Raw genomic sequence first — 15,477 nt, forward strand, 5'->3', positions numbered from 1 at the left:
CAGCCCAACTTATTTATTAGGGAGTGGCACTTGTGCCATAATTATGGGACTCTTCATTTACTGCATCACAATCCATCTCAAGTGATAAATTAGAGGTTATCATCAGTGACAGGAAATCCATCCCAGCCCTCCAAAAAATTCAACATTGAGACCTAACAGAGAACATCAGAATATCTCAACTGCACTGCATTGACTAAGTGAGTTCAATCTTAAAAGGAATTAAAAAAAATAAAGAAATAGTAAGGAAATAATTAAACTTTTATAAATATATTTTGAGATAAATTCCTGGTTTAATAGAATTTTGATGCATGTTTGTTGCTTGTTATTGGAGGTGCTAAACTTCCCTTAACAAACTGAGGTGTACAATAATAAATTGTATTGTGACCTCAATGAGACATGCTGTCTTAGTTCGCTACACTTACAAATCAAACCATCCTTGAATCATTTTGTACTCTACAGATCAAAAACCCAATCAAAATGTGAACAGATTCATAGGCCTAATAAAAACAACAAGTAAGAAATGGAAATGTGTTTACCGGGTAAATATACTATACATGAAAATCTGTAGACTTGGATGTTTATGGACACTCAATGCTAGTGTTGTAGTTCGCAGTACTTTTTAGGGGTCTTGGTCTTGTCTTGGAATTAAAGGCGTTTTTACTCAAGTTTGTTTTGGTCTCAGACAAGGTGGACTCGAGTTTTGATCAAGACCAGACCAGTACTACAGTGATCATGTGAGAAATGCACAGCACAGGTGCTGCGCTGCCTTTTCAGTGCCTCCAGGAGTGCCACACTCCCTGCAAACAGAAAATGGATGAGGACGACTGGGGGGATTAAAATAAAAAAAAAAGAGAGGAAAAAAGCCAACTCGCCAGTAATTAAGTTTAGTTTCCAAAACCATTAGGAGTTCTTTTCAATCAGGTCTCAGTTGGTGTGGACTTGACCGCTACACTACTAATTGCTCACCTTGGACACACTTGGAGAGGTCTCTGAGGTTGAAGACATAGTGAGACTTGGCTGGAGTGGGAAGGAGATCAACACTTAAACGATTGTAAATCTCCACGGCTGAGTCCACAATCTGTTTTGCACAGTCCTTCACAGGTTGAACAAAGTCTTTGAGAAAACCAGACAAGATTGCCTGTAGGAAAGTTGAGGGGAAACAAGTTGAGCAGTTAAGTTCAATATACATATCAAATGTTTGTATGATGTGTATCCTAACAATGATTATCTGTTTGAGGCTTTGCTCTGAGGGTGTGGGCAGACAAAGCATGCTGAAGTGGCGAATGAAGCGAGGAGTCACAGGGTTGCGTCCTCCTCCTGGTGGGGCACATGCAGCAGCGATAGTCATATCCTGGAGAAGGGAGTGAGGATGTGCCATGAAAGGGACATTCTTTTAGTAGTAATTGATGTATGGAAATCCATAAAATAGAAACATGACCCTTACCGGGGTCAGTTTTGAAGTGACAAAGATTGATGTTTTGTGTAAAAAGATATTTTTCTGTATATATATATATATATATTATATATATATATATATATATATATATATATATATATATATATATATAGAGAGAGAGAGAGAGAGAGAGAGAGAGAGAGAGAGCACGATATATATGCGTAGTATGATTTTATTATTTTTTCATGAAAAAAAAAACTATATTGCGGAGCTGCATGCCAGGCAGACAAGTTAACTATAAATGCACATGGCACGGAGACTCCTCTGACATTGAACTACTGCAGGACTCATACTTACTTAAATCTTATTAAACGTTATAATATATATATATATATATATATATATATATATATATATATATACACACACACACACACACATACATATATACATACATACATACATACATACACATTGAGTTTTGTCATGCTAAAAGCACGTGTTATTTGCACAGTCGTGTACCTGTATCTCCTTCCAGAAGAAAATGTCCCTATCATAAAATCCAGAGAAGTCCTGGAACTGACGTAGAAGTTCAATAGGAGGTTGGGAGCCATAACTGTCCAATTTGGGCATATTCAGATCGTCCACAAATACCACTATTCTCTTATCCTTAGGTGCACCTAGGCAGAGTGAAAGCGGACATAATGATGACAAACATATCATGCAATGAAAAGAAAGACTGTGAGCAGACAGAATGAAGATAAAATGTGGTCATAAATCTGTAATTTTTTTTTTTTTTATTATCTTAGTGTTTTGTCGTATTTACCAAGCATGTTTTTCCGCTTTTTCTCCAGCTTAGACTCAATGATTTCTTGCGTGCGGGCAGATGATGTCTGAGCAGAGAAGTTGATATAGACAGGAATGTAGCCACTACTTTCCTGGATACTGTTGAGAAGGCCTCGGGCTATCACTGACTGTAAAAGACACAACTTTGTTAAGGGTTCCTAAAGTTTAAATAAATAAATTCAATACTTGTGACTTTTTAATTACCGGTACTATTTGAAAATGAATGCCCATAAAGAGTCTGTTTTGCTCTTTCGTCTATTGTGATTCCGCCAAGTTACCATGAGTCATTGCGTAAAAAAAAAAAAAAAAAAATCGTCAGTCATAAAACCTGTTTAGCTTGTGTTAACTTATATTTTAAGAATGCTCATTGTGTTGATATTTTAGCGGCCATGAAATCCTACTCGATCATAAACATGAATTCTTTTAAACTAGCTCAACCACTGAGACTGTTAGTCGCTCGTGTCGTGGAGAATCCGTGTCACTTTTCATGACACCCTCAAAATAATCACTCTCTCTCAAAATACATAAATATACATGCACTTGCCTTCCCCACTCCTGTGGAGCCAGTGAAGAGAACAGAATGGCGAACTGAGAGCAATTTCTCCATCAGATAGCCATAGCGAACGGTGTCTGCAGTGGGAACCAACATCTCGAAGAAGGCTTGTTCGCTGTTGTATGAAAACCGAGGTATTATTTTCTCCCACTGGACAAACGAATTTTTAGAAAAGTTGATATACACATCCCACAGAGATCCATTGGTAGGAAGCTAAAAAAGACAAAATGAGATGCAATGACTAAAACATGTGTGAAATGTAAAGTGTAAAACAATAAACAATATCCTACATTGAACAGAAGAAAAGTGAGGAAGGAAAATGTTTTTTTACATGCATTTAAAAGCCCCTAGCACACTGATATGTAAATATTTGTGAGTTTTGACAAAGGCAGCATTTTGTCAGGGTTTGTTCATCTTAAGAATTTTGAAAGAGTCTCAAATGATTTTCATGTCACTAGGGAATGTTCAAAATTCCCTTGCAACAAGAAAAACAGAATAATGTCTCAAGAAAAATTGCGACAAGATCTAGAGAGACGCAACCTTCGTCAACGTTCGCCTCTCGGTGGAATAAAGGCTTAAATAATGTGTGTTGTGTCTGTTCCCCTTAATTATTCATCATAGTGTATTATTTTCAAAAAATTCCATCCATCCATTTTCTAGAGCCGCTTATCCCCACAGGGGTCGCAGGCTTGCTGGCGCCTATCTCAGCTGGCTTCAGGCAGTACTCAGGTGTAACCCTGAATTGGATGCCAGCCAATCACAGGGCACACAGACACGAAGAACCATTCACACGTATGGACAATTCACTATGTCCAAGCCACCTGCCATGCATGTTTTTGGAGTGTGGGAGGAAGCCGGAGTGCCCGGAGAGAACCCACGTGGGCTCGGGGAGAATATGTAAACTCCACACAGGAAGGCCAGAGGCAGGTTGATTTGAACCTCTGAACTGTGTTGCGGACGTGCTATTTACTGCACCACCGAGCCGCCAATCTGAAGAAATTGAGAAATATAAAATTTGGACTTTTTGTTCTACCAAATAAAGGCAACTATGCTTCATTTCCATATGTTCTAAGGCTGAGCACCACATCAATTCTACCAATAAAGACCTTGTTACTTTTTTTTTTTTCCAATGAGCACAATTCTCCACATTAAATAATAAACAATAAACTTGCCTAATCTTTCAAACGACTAAATAAAACTACAATACCCTCGCACTGTTGTTGTCCTTAAACTGTTCTCGGATGAAGTTGTCGAAATCATCCCAGTGGCCATTGGGCAGGTTGCCTCCTACCGACCACAAGTAGCAAAATATGAAGGTCTGACAAAGGGCATCATTGAGGCGTTTGGAATCCTGCCATACACCAACACACATATCATTTGTTGTCAGAAGGTAATGGAATGTTAATATACAAGTATGGAAACAATTGACTTCTCCATCATATCCAATCATTGATAACAGTTTACAAATATCATCTCAGTACCATATTAAAGTCTGGTCCATCTTTGCCGAGCAGCAGTGCCTCCATCAGCGAACAAAGAGTGCAGACTTTACTAATGTCCACCTGGCGGATTGCTTGGATGCAATGTTTCCATACATACTGCAGCCCTTCCTCCACATACTGCTGAAATAACTCAAGCAATATGGTCTTCACCGTGTCTGAAAGCTTGCAGGAAAGCAAGATGTGAAAGAACACAGATAGTGAATTTGTAATTTATATAATAATTTATTTCATATATATTGGCTGACGAGAGTAACACACTATCCAATTGGGAAAGGGAGTAAAAAACACAACATATATAGAAAATACATATAGAAACCAAGAGTGACTAAACAAGTGTCTCCTCAAGTGTTCAACATGGTAATTATGACGTCTATAACATTTATATATTGGATATCAATAAATGAGTATATACTGTCACTAAAGCGCAACATTTTTCCTTTTACTTTCTTGTATTTACATTTGAAGGTGGCAAACAACTTGGGAGATCACCCTGTTTGAATCCAACCATTTTTTATGTGAACACAAATTTTAAAATGATTAAATATGTACTGCAATGTGGTTATTGCCATTGATGAGCCAATACTCATTAGTTTCAGATTTGGTTTTTGATTCTGTCCACTACATTTACACAAGATAGAGCTATAACAAACATGAAAACCAGATTCAGTTTCAGATTTGGTTTTTGATTCTGTCCACTACATTTACACAAGATAGAGCTATAACAAACATGAAAACCAGATTATCAGTATGTGGTTGAAATACAAGAAATTGAAATTGAGGGGCTCTGAGAAGACAAAGAACCATTCATTGAATGAGCAAATAGTCAAAAAACAACATTTGAACATTTCCTTAAAGATGTAACAATTGCAGTAGTAAATGACTTGCAACACATTCTCTCTACCTGATGGCAGAAACCTTTTCTTGTTTTTAGGTATCTCTATTATTACTCAGGGCTCTATATTTTATTTTTATTTTATTTTTGCCCAGAACAAGTCTAGCATGAGGTACTAAATCTGTGCAGAAGCAAGTTTGACCTTGCGTTGCCGGCACATTTAGACAGATTTAAAAACCTTAAACTAATCACGCACTACGTAGTTATATTGGCTATGTTGGCTGGAAGTAAGATGTCACTTTGTGCAACACGTTAACGGCTACTGTATCCACTGGTATAGTAATATACGCAGCAATAAAATCCGCTAACATACCCTGAAGTTGGATTACATGACTTAGTGTGTGCTCTAGATCATACTATGAAATAATCAAATTAACTGAATGATGGAAAGTTAGTCTTATTTTATAACACAAATGGGGAACAAAACACAGCCAGTGTATTAAGTAGATTAGAACTGATTGTAAACTAAAATGCCAATCTTCAAAAATGTCAATTTGTTTTAGACACAATCCTACTTTGGATCCGAGACCACTGAGCCATGTCTGGACATAGGGCATCCACTTGAGTTCATCTGGGTCAATATAGACCATCCCACAGCGACTGACTGTGGCTGGAGATGCCACAGCCAAATCCTGGACCTGAAAAACACAAGAAAAAAAATCCCACAATTTAAAATGTCTCACATCACGTTTGGTAGAGTTTATTAGGCGTTTACATGTAAAAGGATGGTTTTGCAATAGCTGTTACCTCAAACACCATGTGTATGGATGGGGTGAGTTTGATTCGTTCACTGTTAGCCAGACAAAGCATCTTGTTGTCATCCAACACTGTGTTCATGTTCTCAATCCACAGGGCATCAACCGGTCCATCACAAATAACCCACTTGTGATCATCGGTAGCGTTGTCGACAGCGTCACGGACACTCAGCGCCATTAATCCATCACGCCATTCAAGGGTCAATGAGTTAACCTAAGGCAAAAAAAAAAATAAATCAAGCAAATTCTTTGAACGTAGCAAAAGAGCATTATAGCCACACTGTTCATAATACCTCTCCATAGAGTTCTCCCATTGTAACAGATTTGGGGTTGAGAACATAGGTCTTCACAGGCTGGTAGAAGGGGTTATCCTCCCTGTGCTCAGATTTATAAAGAGTATCCAGCGTATCTGCTAATACGGTGTAAACAGTGGTCTTTCCACCACCGGTGGGTCCAACCAACATGACACCATGACGCACAATCATGGTTTCATAAAGCTGGATTACCTAGTGTTGAAGACATAAGGATGTACGTTGTTTCCCAAATACCATCCATCCAACAATTCAAAGTGCTTGGGCCAGCTCATACAATACATTCCATCCAAAACAATAGTGTATAATCAATCTTGATTGCCATTAGATTATAATTGTATTTATTTCCCAGCAGATTGAAGAAGACGCCGACATTTATAGCGCCTTTAGTCATTTGTACCTTATTCACCATGGTGGCCAGGGGCTGAAGGTTTCTGTTCACTATGCTATCCACAATGGTTGAGTACAGTACACCATAGTCATGCTCAGGGATGGTCACACCAGGAAACAGGTCAGACAGGATGCCACTAGATGATTTGTGTACAGTTAATATCAGTTGTTGTATTACAGCCTTTTTCCAAAGAGAACTTTTTTTTTGCCCTCAACATTTATTTCAGGTACTGTTTATCGTCGATATTCAAACACCTTACATGCACCACAGATTTGATAAAATTTTACAAAAAAATGAATACCTCCTCATTTAACTAGCATCCTTACCCAAACAGTTCGGCATCATCTGTTAGGAATTTTGGCAGATTGGAATCCCTCAGAGCTCTGATCAGAACGACATCCTCAATGAGGTCAGGGTTCTGTCTCTTCAAAGACCTGAAGACAGATCATCAGATGATACACATTCACAAAATAAGCATGACCAGTTTTTATAGATGGTGTCGATGTACTAATCTGCACAAATACATTTTCCTTTTGACAAGTATTATGTATTTGTTGGAATATATTTAAAAATACAGATTGTTAGGGTGGATGTTAAAATGGACAAAATGGAACTGCAACTGGCCAAAACCAGTGGATAATAGTGAATAATAACTAGTGAAATTGGTCAACTTAAAAGCAGATCGATTATGATGACAAGGAAAACAATGAAGCATTGTCATTGCTCGAGTTTCCTAAATATAAGCCAATAACTAGCAGTCTAGGAAAATCTCTGCATTTTAATGCACCAAGAAGTGTGGTCAAATCTTTATCTTAGTCCCAATAGCTAAACAGTAATAAGATCATGTAACGTGAGCTATGTTTTAAAAGAAAATATGCATTTAATAAGAAAAAAATCAACACCATCTCGCCGTGACTTTCGATGCAAACGAGTTTTTGTAGACTGCATGAGTGATCCACTGACCCTGCCATGACAAGAACAGATTTGACGGCTCTCATTCCAAAATCGTAGTGGTCCTGCTGAGACAGCTGCTCAGAACACAGCTTGTACATTTGGGTCATCTTTCTTGCTAAAGTCTTACTGGATTCAAATCCTTCAGAATATAAAATCACCTGTTAGGAGAAAGAGTGTGAATGAAATACAAACAGAGGTACAAAGGCCAAAACACGGTTTACCAAGTGGTAGACAATGTGGTGAATTCGTTATGTTTTCTATTCTACTTTAAAGTAATGAATAAGAGGCTAAATGCAAAAATCAGGAAAAAATAGTAAAACTGTTACCTCAGCAATGAGTGCATAGTTTGGCACCATCATAGCTACGGGTCTAAAGAGAGATTTAAGATTATCGGGTAGCTCCGATCTTCCAGCATAGCCTGGGTTCATGGTAATAAATGCCGCGCAGGTCATCACCAGCTTGATCTCTCGTCCCTCAAATCGAAACTTTGTCATCTAAACCGTAATATAGTAAGACTTTAAAATGCTGTATTAAAATGTGAAATGGTGCACAAATGTCTGTTTGCGGTAACCATTTTCTAACGTGTGTACATACCTTAGCAGCTTTGGCATTCCGTATGGTTATGAGCTGCTGTGCAATGACTGACAACACCTCAATATCGATTCGGTTAAATTCGTCAAAGCAGCACCAAGCACCAGACTGGGCAAGTCCACTGAAAAAACGCCCCATCATCTGATGGAGACATATACTTTGTTATATTGAGCACAGGACAGAGAAGAATGAATGAATGAATTTCAGAAGATTATTACAAGTTATAATTTCATATTGAAAGCATCTGGTTAGCATATCTGCGAGAAAATGTGTTTTGTTTAAATCTCCTTATTGTTAGCTTGAATTTTCTAGTACTACGTCTTCTTTCCAAATGTTTTAAATATGCTGGTTACCTAATGAAGCTGTTGAAACTCAAAATTGCCGATAGTTGATTAAACAATGGTTGTTTTTGTGTGCCGGAAGTGGCCGCCTTACTAAAGATGTTCACGAAAATTACTGTTAATTTCTGGTTTGATAATTTCTTACCTTGGTGAACCAAACTAAACGAAATTGCTTTTTGTTCGTGCCACCTTACTTACAACCATTGTGTTGTATGTATATTGAGTTATAAATTCAATGATTTGCAAAAGGGATGAAAACACTGGATATTTTCAGAAATTTTAAGTGACAACATGCCAATATTATATTTTTCATCAAGATAAAGAGATGCGAAAAATTGCTGTAAGGAATTCCAAGATTAAAATAATAGCTTCTAAACCGCCACAATGCAATGCTATTATGGATTCAGTTAAGGTCACCTGAGATTTAGTTTTAGTATACTGTACTGTAAACATACAAGAAATTGAAGCATAAGATGACGTTCTGATAATTACAAGATTAAGAAAAGGTGGGAAAAAATGTAAATGCACAAAAAAATACAGTATCTAAAATTTCACTGATGAAATGCATCAAGACATAATTGCTTTGGCAACAGTGCCATCTAACAGCACGATATAATACATGCAATAGGTGTGAGCCTGCAAGCGTGATCCAAACTAACATTGTATTGAACACTGGCAAAGGCGCTCTTACTCTATGCGATTACAAGTCACTTTGGAAATTGAGTTTCAAATATCTTTGACTTGTAACTTTCAGTCAGATTCCAGTCTGCCTTTTTATCCTCACAAGAGCAGTTTAGTTGGGCCTGGTCTAAATCAGGTGAATTGCTGTCGGGTGTAACGATGACTATACATTGTTAGAAAAATATTGTTCTCACAATTAACATAAAACACATTTTCCTCCTCCTTTAAAACAGATTCCAGTTCAGCAGTGTTGACTTTATAGTATAGTATAGTATAGTATAGTATAGTATAGTATAGTATAGTATAGTATAGTATAGTATAATATAGTATAGTATAGTATAGTATAGTATAGTATAGTATAGTATAGTATAGTATAGTATAGTATAAGAGTAGAAAGAAAACCAAAAGCAATTATTGTAGTCATATCACACCTTGTAGTCGAGTCCATCAGAACAGTTGAAGACCACACACTGGATTGCCAAAGCTTTAGCCAGATCCTTCGTGGTTTCTGTTTTCCCTGTTCCTGCAGGTCCAGCTGGAGCACCTCCCAAGTCCAATTGGAGGGCTCCCATTAGACACAAGTAGCAACGATCCTGTATGTTTGTAAATGCAGGAGTAATAAGTAAAGCAAATTATACATTATTTCCAGGTGTGACGTCTGTCTGTCTGAAGGACTGTCCGTCAGTCCACTTGTGAGGGACTGACGTTTTGCCAAAGGGCCCAGAAACATTTCTAAAACAAAAAGAGTAAGCTTGACCGAACAGGATATTTCATCTTTCATGTTAATCCAGCACTGTAATCGTAAATACCTGTCACCGCAAGGGTTCTTCACCTCATCTACTTAATCTTTTAGATATCAGAGAAATGTTTAAATTGCCATGTATTTGGGAAGATGAATGCATGAATACAGTCCCATAGGGAGCAAACATGCATACATGCTGATTTATAATGCATTATTATACAGTAGCTACTGTTTAGAAAGAAAGTGTCACAAGACAGTGTCATAGAAACAGCTGTGTATGCCTGGGAGGTCAATGATTGCGCTACGTTTCAGAGTCATGGTTTCATGAACTGAAATGCACGCTGCACAAAATTTTAACCCCTAACCCTAACCCTGGTCAATGAAACAAATGGAAATTAATTGCTTGCAGTTGTAAGGAGAATAAATCCTATATAAAAAGACAGCTTGAAGATAGGTCAAAGCTGGAATCATACGAAACCATATACCTGCCTTGTCCAACATGATGTGAGGAGACATGGTGAGAAAGTACAAAACAATTCGGACAAATTTATTTTTAGAAATGTCTCATTTTTCAAAATAAGTGAATCAGAAAATGCTTATTTTCATTTAAAACAGTGTTTTCCAACCTTTTGATCACCGCGGCACATTTAAGGCCTTAGATTTAGTCCGTGGCACAGTCAATGCCTTAAGTGTGTGTGTGTGTGTGTGTGTGTGGGGGGGGGGGGTAATTTCCCGCGGCACACCTGACAATATCTCGCGGCACACTGGCACAGCGGTTGAAAAACATGGATTTAAAAAATGTGACCGCATCAAGTCAAACCAAGTGATTTCACTTTGAAATACATAAAAGATACGTATAGAATCATGTCTCATTGGAGAGACATATCTAAGAAAGAAATGGCACATTTACAGCTCTGACAAGTTTCCTTAAATGACTACAGAGATGTTACTGCATCATACCCTATCAAACTGAGACGTACCATATCAAATCGCCATCATAATCCCAATAAATCAAACCAAAATCAAATGGTTCCACTATTAAATTGAATTGAATCGTTTTGGCCTTTGCTTTGTGTGTTAATTCCTGTGTCCCTCCTGTTTTACACATGAGAGCAGAATGTACAGTAGTCCTTATTACCGTCAACGGAGTGATGACAAGCCTGGGACAAGCTCCTAGGTATTCATAACCATAAATGTAAGTGGACAGGGCCATGCAGGCGATACAGTTGTCTATGTCAAGATCCCAGTAGTAGCGTAGTTGTCTCTGCCATTCAAAGTTAGTCCTGCAGTCCACCTAAGAAAAAAGGGCTCCAGTTACTGCTTGGCCTCATGAATTACATGCTCCAAAAAGCCACAGGCCATAAAACAATTATACCCAGAGCCAGATATACAAAACAATGCTTGATTGTGTGTGTATCCGCCACAATACATCACCTTCTGTTGGACTAAATCTGTCACAATATCACGAGCGTGTACGTCAATGGTGATGAGGGCAGTGATAATATTGCGATGCAAAGTAGGTAGTTTGCCTCTGACCAATGCTGCAAGAGCATTTAACCTCTGTAAAATAGAAGAGCACTCAATATTTGACAAGTAGTTGTTTTTCAATCAATTAATAATTCGGGAAGAGTAATGATTTTAGTTTACATCAAAGTTGGTGAATTCAAATTCTTGCAAGGCAGCAAAGTGGTCATGATCTCCTTCCAAACAAGCTTCCATATCCCTGCACCACATCATCTGTGAAATAGTCAACACCACCTGATGGGAAAACAAAACAAAATACTGTCGCTAGGAAATGGGAGGCAGTAAAGGATGAGAAGGACAAAGAGAAGGATAAGACTGAGAAAGAAGTGTGCATTGTCATTGCCAAGGACATGCACTGATACGATCGAGATTATATTGGGCATGCAGTAAATAAGTGTCAAAGAGTGAACTCCGCAAATCATGGTGCACCCTCGGGAATAATGTGAAGGATACAACACAGAGGACTACAGCAATAGGGAAAAGTAAGCAGTCATAGAAAACAGGTTTCATAATTCAGCCAACAAACTAAAACGTTACATTTGGATGATTAACAATAGGACACTTTTCATACAAAACATATATGAAATTCTACATTGGTTAGTATTCACCTTGCATCACTAAAGAAAACAGTTTGAATGTATGTTTGATTTTTACGAAAAGCCCAGTGAGTTTGGGTATAGAAAAGTGAAATACTGGAAAATACTGTACTAGATACATGATCTGTGTTAGGTTTGAGTGTGAGTGTGTGCGTACCTGAGAAGGATACCCAGACACCACCCATTCCTCCCTTGCCGTCACTTGGTAGTCGGCAATAGACGCTTTGCTGAGATGTCGGAGTGAGTTGAACATGGCCTCCTCCACCTTGCAAAGCCAGTCTTCCACATTGCCTCTTGCTTTCAGACCTTTTGTTAAACCCACCTACAATTGCACACAAAGTGACAATATCAACACGTTTAACAGTGGTAAACAGTACTGATATGTCCTGTGGTAAGATGTGAACCTGGTGAAATTGCCTCCAACGACTGTCATCAAAAAGAGATTGCCCTTTTCTCAAACGTTTACTGTAATTCCACAAATATAGGATGCACAGTTTTTTCCAAAAATGAAGGCCAAAAATATGGGTGCATCCTACAAATGGTAACTTAGACATTTTCTTCGACACCATTTGAGGAAGATTGCATCTGTCAGCTACATAAGCCGAGTTATGACATACAGATGCACATTCATATATCCGATGTATTCTATTCTAACTTATGGTAATTATGGTAATTAGGCTAGAGGCGGCCAGTTGGCTGTAAGCAGCCAGGGTGAACAACCTTGCAGCTTGTTAGCTGCAACTACTGCATTATTTTTTTTTATAAAAGAAGCGACTGACAGGCTTTAATGCTTCAACGTAACCACAGCTGACCTTCTCTCCTTCAGGGGAAACCATATTCAAGATGTCCTTAGTGTAAACCTTCTCCTGTTCTCCGGGCTCCACAGGAGCTGTACCAGTAGTTTGTTGGTCAGAGACCAAGGCAAACTCAAGGTGTGTAATTGCATCAAAACATTTTCTCAGGTGAGGTTGCACTGCCTGTGGGTTTCGAGTCTGTGCCAAAATCTTCAGCAATTCATCATTGGATAAAAAGTAGAATCTGTAAAGAACGGTCATTCTGGTAAATTAAACATTTAGAGCATAACTCACACGAGATATTTAGTTTAATTACATTCAGGATTCTAGAGGTTTATAATGACATCATGAATAATAAATTTAAAGTTTTTATTCATTTCTTAACATGCATACCTGGGGAATATAACTCTCTTGGACTCCAGGTAGTCTTCTAGACACTTTTGTATCTTTTCCAACAGAACATTATTTTCTTGGAACGTTTCCAAAAGATCTGTGTTGGATAATGTCAACTTCATTATCTTTTAAACATGGATTTCTTATGCATTACTTGTATAATTTTGCCAATGTGTCCACCTATGGCTACTTACCAGGCTGTGTGGCCGCTTTAAGTGCATTGGGCATCTTTTTAACCTTAGCCATGATGGCCTTCCAAGACTTGTCCACTTTAAGAAACATTTTGGACTCAGCGGGAAGCTGCCTCTTAATGTCCGGGGCCAAGAAAATACTTTCTAAATACATCCAATTTCGTTGGCAATTCAGCCACTCATCCTGTGCGGAAACAGGAGGTAGCCATAAACAAGTGCTTTTGTTTTACAATGGTTTTAAAAAACATTAACTTTTTCCCCTCAGTCCTGTTCTCATTCTCATTCTCGTCGAACAGAGACTACAAAGTGCTAGCATCAGGCAGGATCCTCGCACCACTAAAAAAATCCTTTTTCAGAAGACCAAAGAAAATTAAACATTTTTCCAGTTAATACATCCATTATAATTAATACATAATAATGAATACAATATTAATTCCCGATTAATACACACACAAAAAACTGACCATTATAGACTTGTGAAAAACGTTCATGTAACAAAAGTTGTTACATGTTTTGGGCCAATGCCACCAGAACATAGCATTTTTATGAACACCTTAGCTTTTATTTGCTTGTATTTTTCGGGTGAAAACACTCGTATGTAACAACGATTTATACTTGTGCAAGAGTAGACAGATGATTTGGAGGTTTCATGAAAGCAGACAAGAAATTATTACCAGAGTTTGGTTGAAGCGGAGAAGCCTCATCAGGAGTTTGTCTACCCTGGCTTTGATGGGAGCAACATAACGAGAAGTTGCTGCAGTGCCCACATTGATGATACTGTCATCCAAGAGTACCTCAACACGGACAAAAATAACAATTAAAAAAAAAAAAAGGTAACGAATGAAAAGAAAGAAAAAAATCACACTTTTCCAACGTATTTTATACATTGTATTCAAGTTTACTTGGATATCATCTGTGCCTCCCAAAATGAAGACCTCTTTAGAGTCACCGTGCTGCACCAGAGAAAAAGTAGTGGTCCACCACACATCCTCCACCTACAAAGCAGTCACATCAAATACGTCTCACTTTGAGGGGGAGCTTTTTACTGACGGATTAACAAAAGAAAAAAAATATTCCAGAAATAGGCAACTCTTGTTTCCCTGCTCCAACACTCCTGATTGAAATGATCACCTCACCTCAACTACAAAGTGCTCATACTAGTGCATAAGGGGCACATTTGGACATGCGATAACAAAGTGACGATAGAATGTTAAAGGGACAGTGTGTAAGATTTAGACTGTTTTTCATTAAAAAGGAATAAATTAAATGATTGTAAACTTCAAAAACCTGTAAATGAATGCGTTCTTAATGACCAACAGTATGTTTTAAATATAATCATAGGTCTAGTTATCATCAAATTATATTAAATGAGGGGTGGCCGGAGGTGGCCATGTTTGTTATAGCTAAGGACAATGACAAATGCAGCACCTGCAGCACCTCCTGCTGGCCGTAGTGAATAACGGTCTAAATCTCACACACTATCCCTTTAAAACAAGTTAAACAACTAAAATAAACCAGAAATAAATGAATGAAAAAATAAAAACAATAGAAAAAAAATACTGTACAATAGAAAAATAGTCTCATACTGAGTCGAAAGCCAAAAAACAAAAGTGCGTCTCAAAACCAGCTCAGATCATGAGCAGGTTCTGAAGAAGCCTGACAAAAATACAGAGCATTTGAATCAGGTGTACTGGAACAGGAAAACATTGAAAACATGCAAGATAGCGGTTCTTGAGGAGAGGGATTGTCTTTCCCTGTCACAGCCCGTCAAATGTTCACTAATATTCATCAGACAGGAATTGAATTAGATATTGAAAATATATTCACCTAACAGAAGGTGACAGATGTGCTGTACAAATAAGAGGTGGAAAAAACATGTATCAACCCTCCTTTTACAAACCTTATTAATAATGGTCTCCACTGATGCCTCCCCTGAAGCCTGAGCTGACACCTAAAACTCAAAATATTTATTTCTTGAGTGTGCATCAATTACATCAAACATTTAAATATCAGTAGTAAAACTG

At 37.9% G+C, this 15,477-nt stretch overlaps 1 protein-coding gene across 1 annotated transcript in view; it reads right to left on the reverse strand.

The window, feature by feature from the left end:
• Nucleotides 1-15,477, reverse strand: part of dnah6 (dynein, axonemal, heavy chain 6) — a 49,710-nt gene that overhangs the window by 26,550 nt on the left and 7,683 nt on the right. Inside the window, exons 20-45 of the mRNA XM_088407298.1 lie at nucleotides 15,354-15,404; nucleotides 14,356-14,448; nucleotides 14,128-14,247; nucleotides 13,457-13,637; nucleotides 13,263-13,359; nucleotides 12,888-13,113; nucleotides 12,233-12,397; nucleotides 11,603-11,713; nucleotides 11,390-11,515; nucleotides 11,094-11,249; nucleotides 9,645-9,806; nucleotides 8,195-8,332; nucleotides 7,927-8,094; nucleotides 7,610-7,758; nucleotides 6,973-7,080; nucleotides 6,656-6,782; nucleotides 6,238-6,450; nucleotides 5,937-6,158; nucleotides 5,705-5,827; nucleotides 4,277-4,459; nucleotides 4,003-4,146; nucleotides 2,783-3,008; nucleotides 2,223-2,366; nucleotides 1,919-2,076; nucleotides 1,220-1,351; nucleotides 967-1,138 (exon numbers count right to left, since the gene is read on the reverse strand). Coding sequence (XP_088263424.1) covers nucleotides 967-1,138; nucleotides 1,220-1,351; nucleotides 1,919-2,076; nucleotides 2,223-2,366; nucleotides 2,783-3,008; nucleotides 4,003-4,146; nucleotides 4,277-4,459; nucleotides 5,705-5,827; nucleotides 5,937-6,158; nucleotides 6,238-6,450; nucleotides 6,656-6,782; nucleotides 6,973-7,080; nucleotides 7,610-7,758; nucleotides 7,927-8,094; nucleotides 8,195-8,332; nucleotides 9,645-9,806; nucleotides 11,094-11,249; nucleotides 11,390-11,515; nucleotides 11,603-11,713; nucleotides 12,233-12,397; nucleotides 12,888-13,113; nucleotides 13,263-13,359; nucleotides 13,457-13,637; nucleotides 14,128-14,247; nucleotides 14,356-14,448; nucleotides 15,354-15,404 — 3,895 coding nt within the window. The remainder of the gene's footprint in view (nucleotides 1-966; nucleotides 1,139-1,219; nucleotides 1,352-1,918; nucleotides 2,077-2,222; nucleotides 2,367-2,782; nucleotides 3,009-4,002; nucleotides 4,147-4,276; nucleotides 4,460-5,704; nucleotides 5,828-5,936; nucleotides 6,159-6,237; nucleotides 6,451-6,655; nucleotides 6,783-6,972; nucleotides 7,081-7,609; nucleotides 7,759-7,926; nucleotides 8,095-8,194; nucleotides 8,333-9,644; nucleotides 9,807-11,093; nucleotides 11,250-11,389; nucleotides 11,516-11,602; nucleotides 11,714-12,232; nucleotides 12,398-12,887; nucleotides 13,114-13,262; nucleotides 13,360-13,456; nucleotides 13,638-14,127; nucleotides 14,248-14,355; nucleotides 14,449-15,353; nucleotides 15,405-15,477) is intronic.

Source organism: Hippichthys cyanospilos, unplaced genomic scaffold (assembly GCF_059441005.1).
Source record: "Hippichthys cyanospilos isolate Australia breed blue-spotted pipefish unplaced genomic scaffold, RoL_Hcya_1.0 HiC_scaffold_74, whole genome shotgun sequence".
Classification (NCBI taxonomy): domain Eukaryota; kingdom Metazoa; phylum Chordata; class Actinopteri; order Syngnathiformes; family Syngnathidae; genus Hippichthys; species Hippichthys cyanospilos.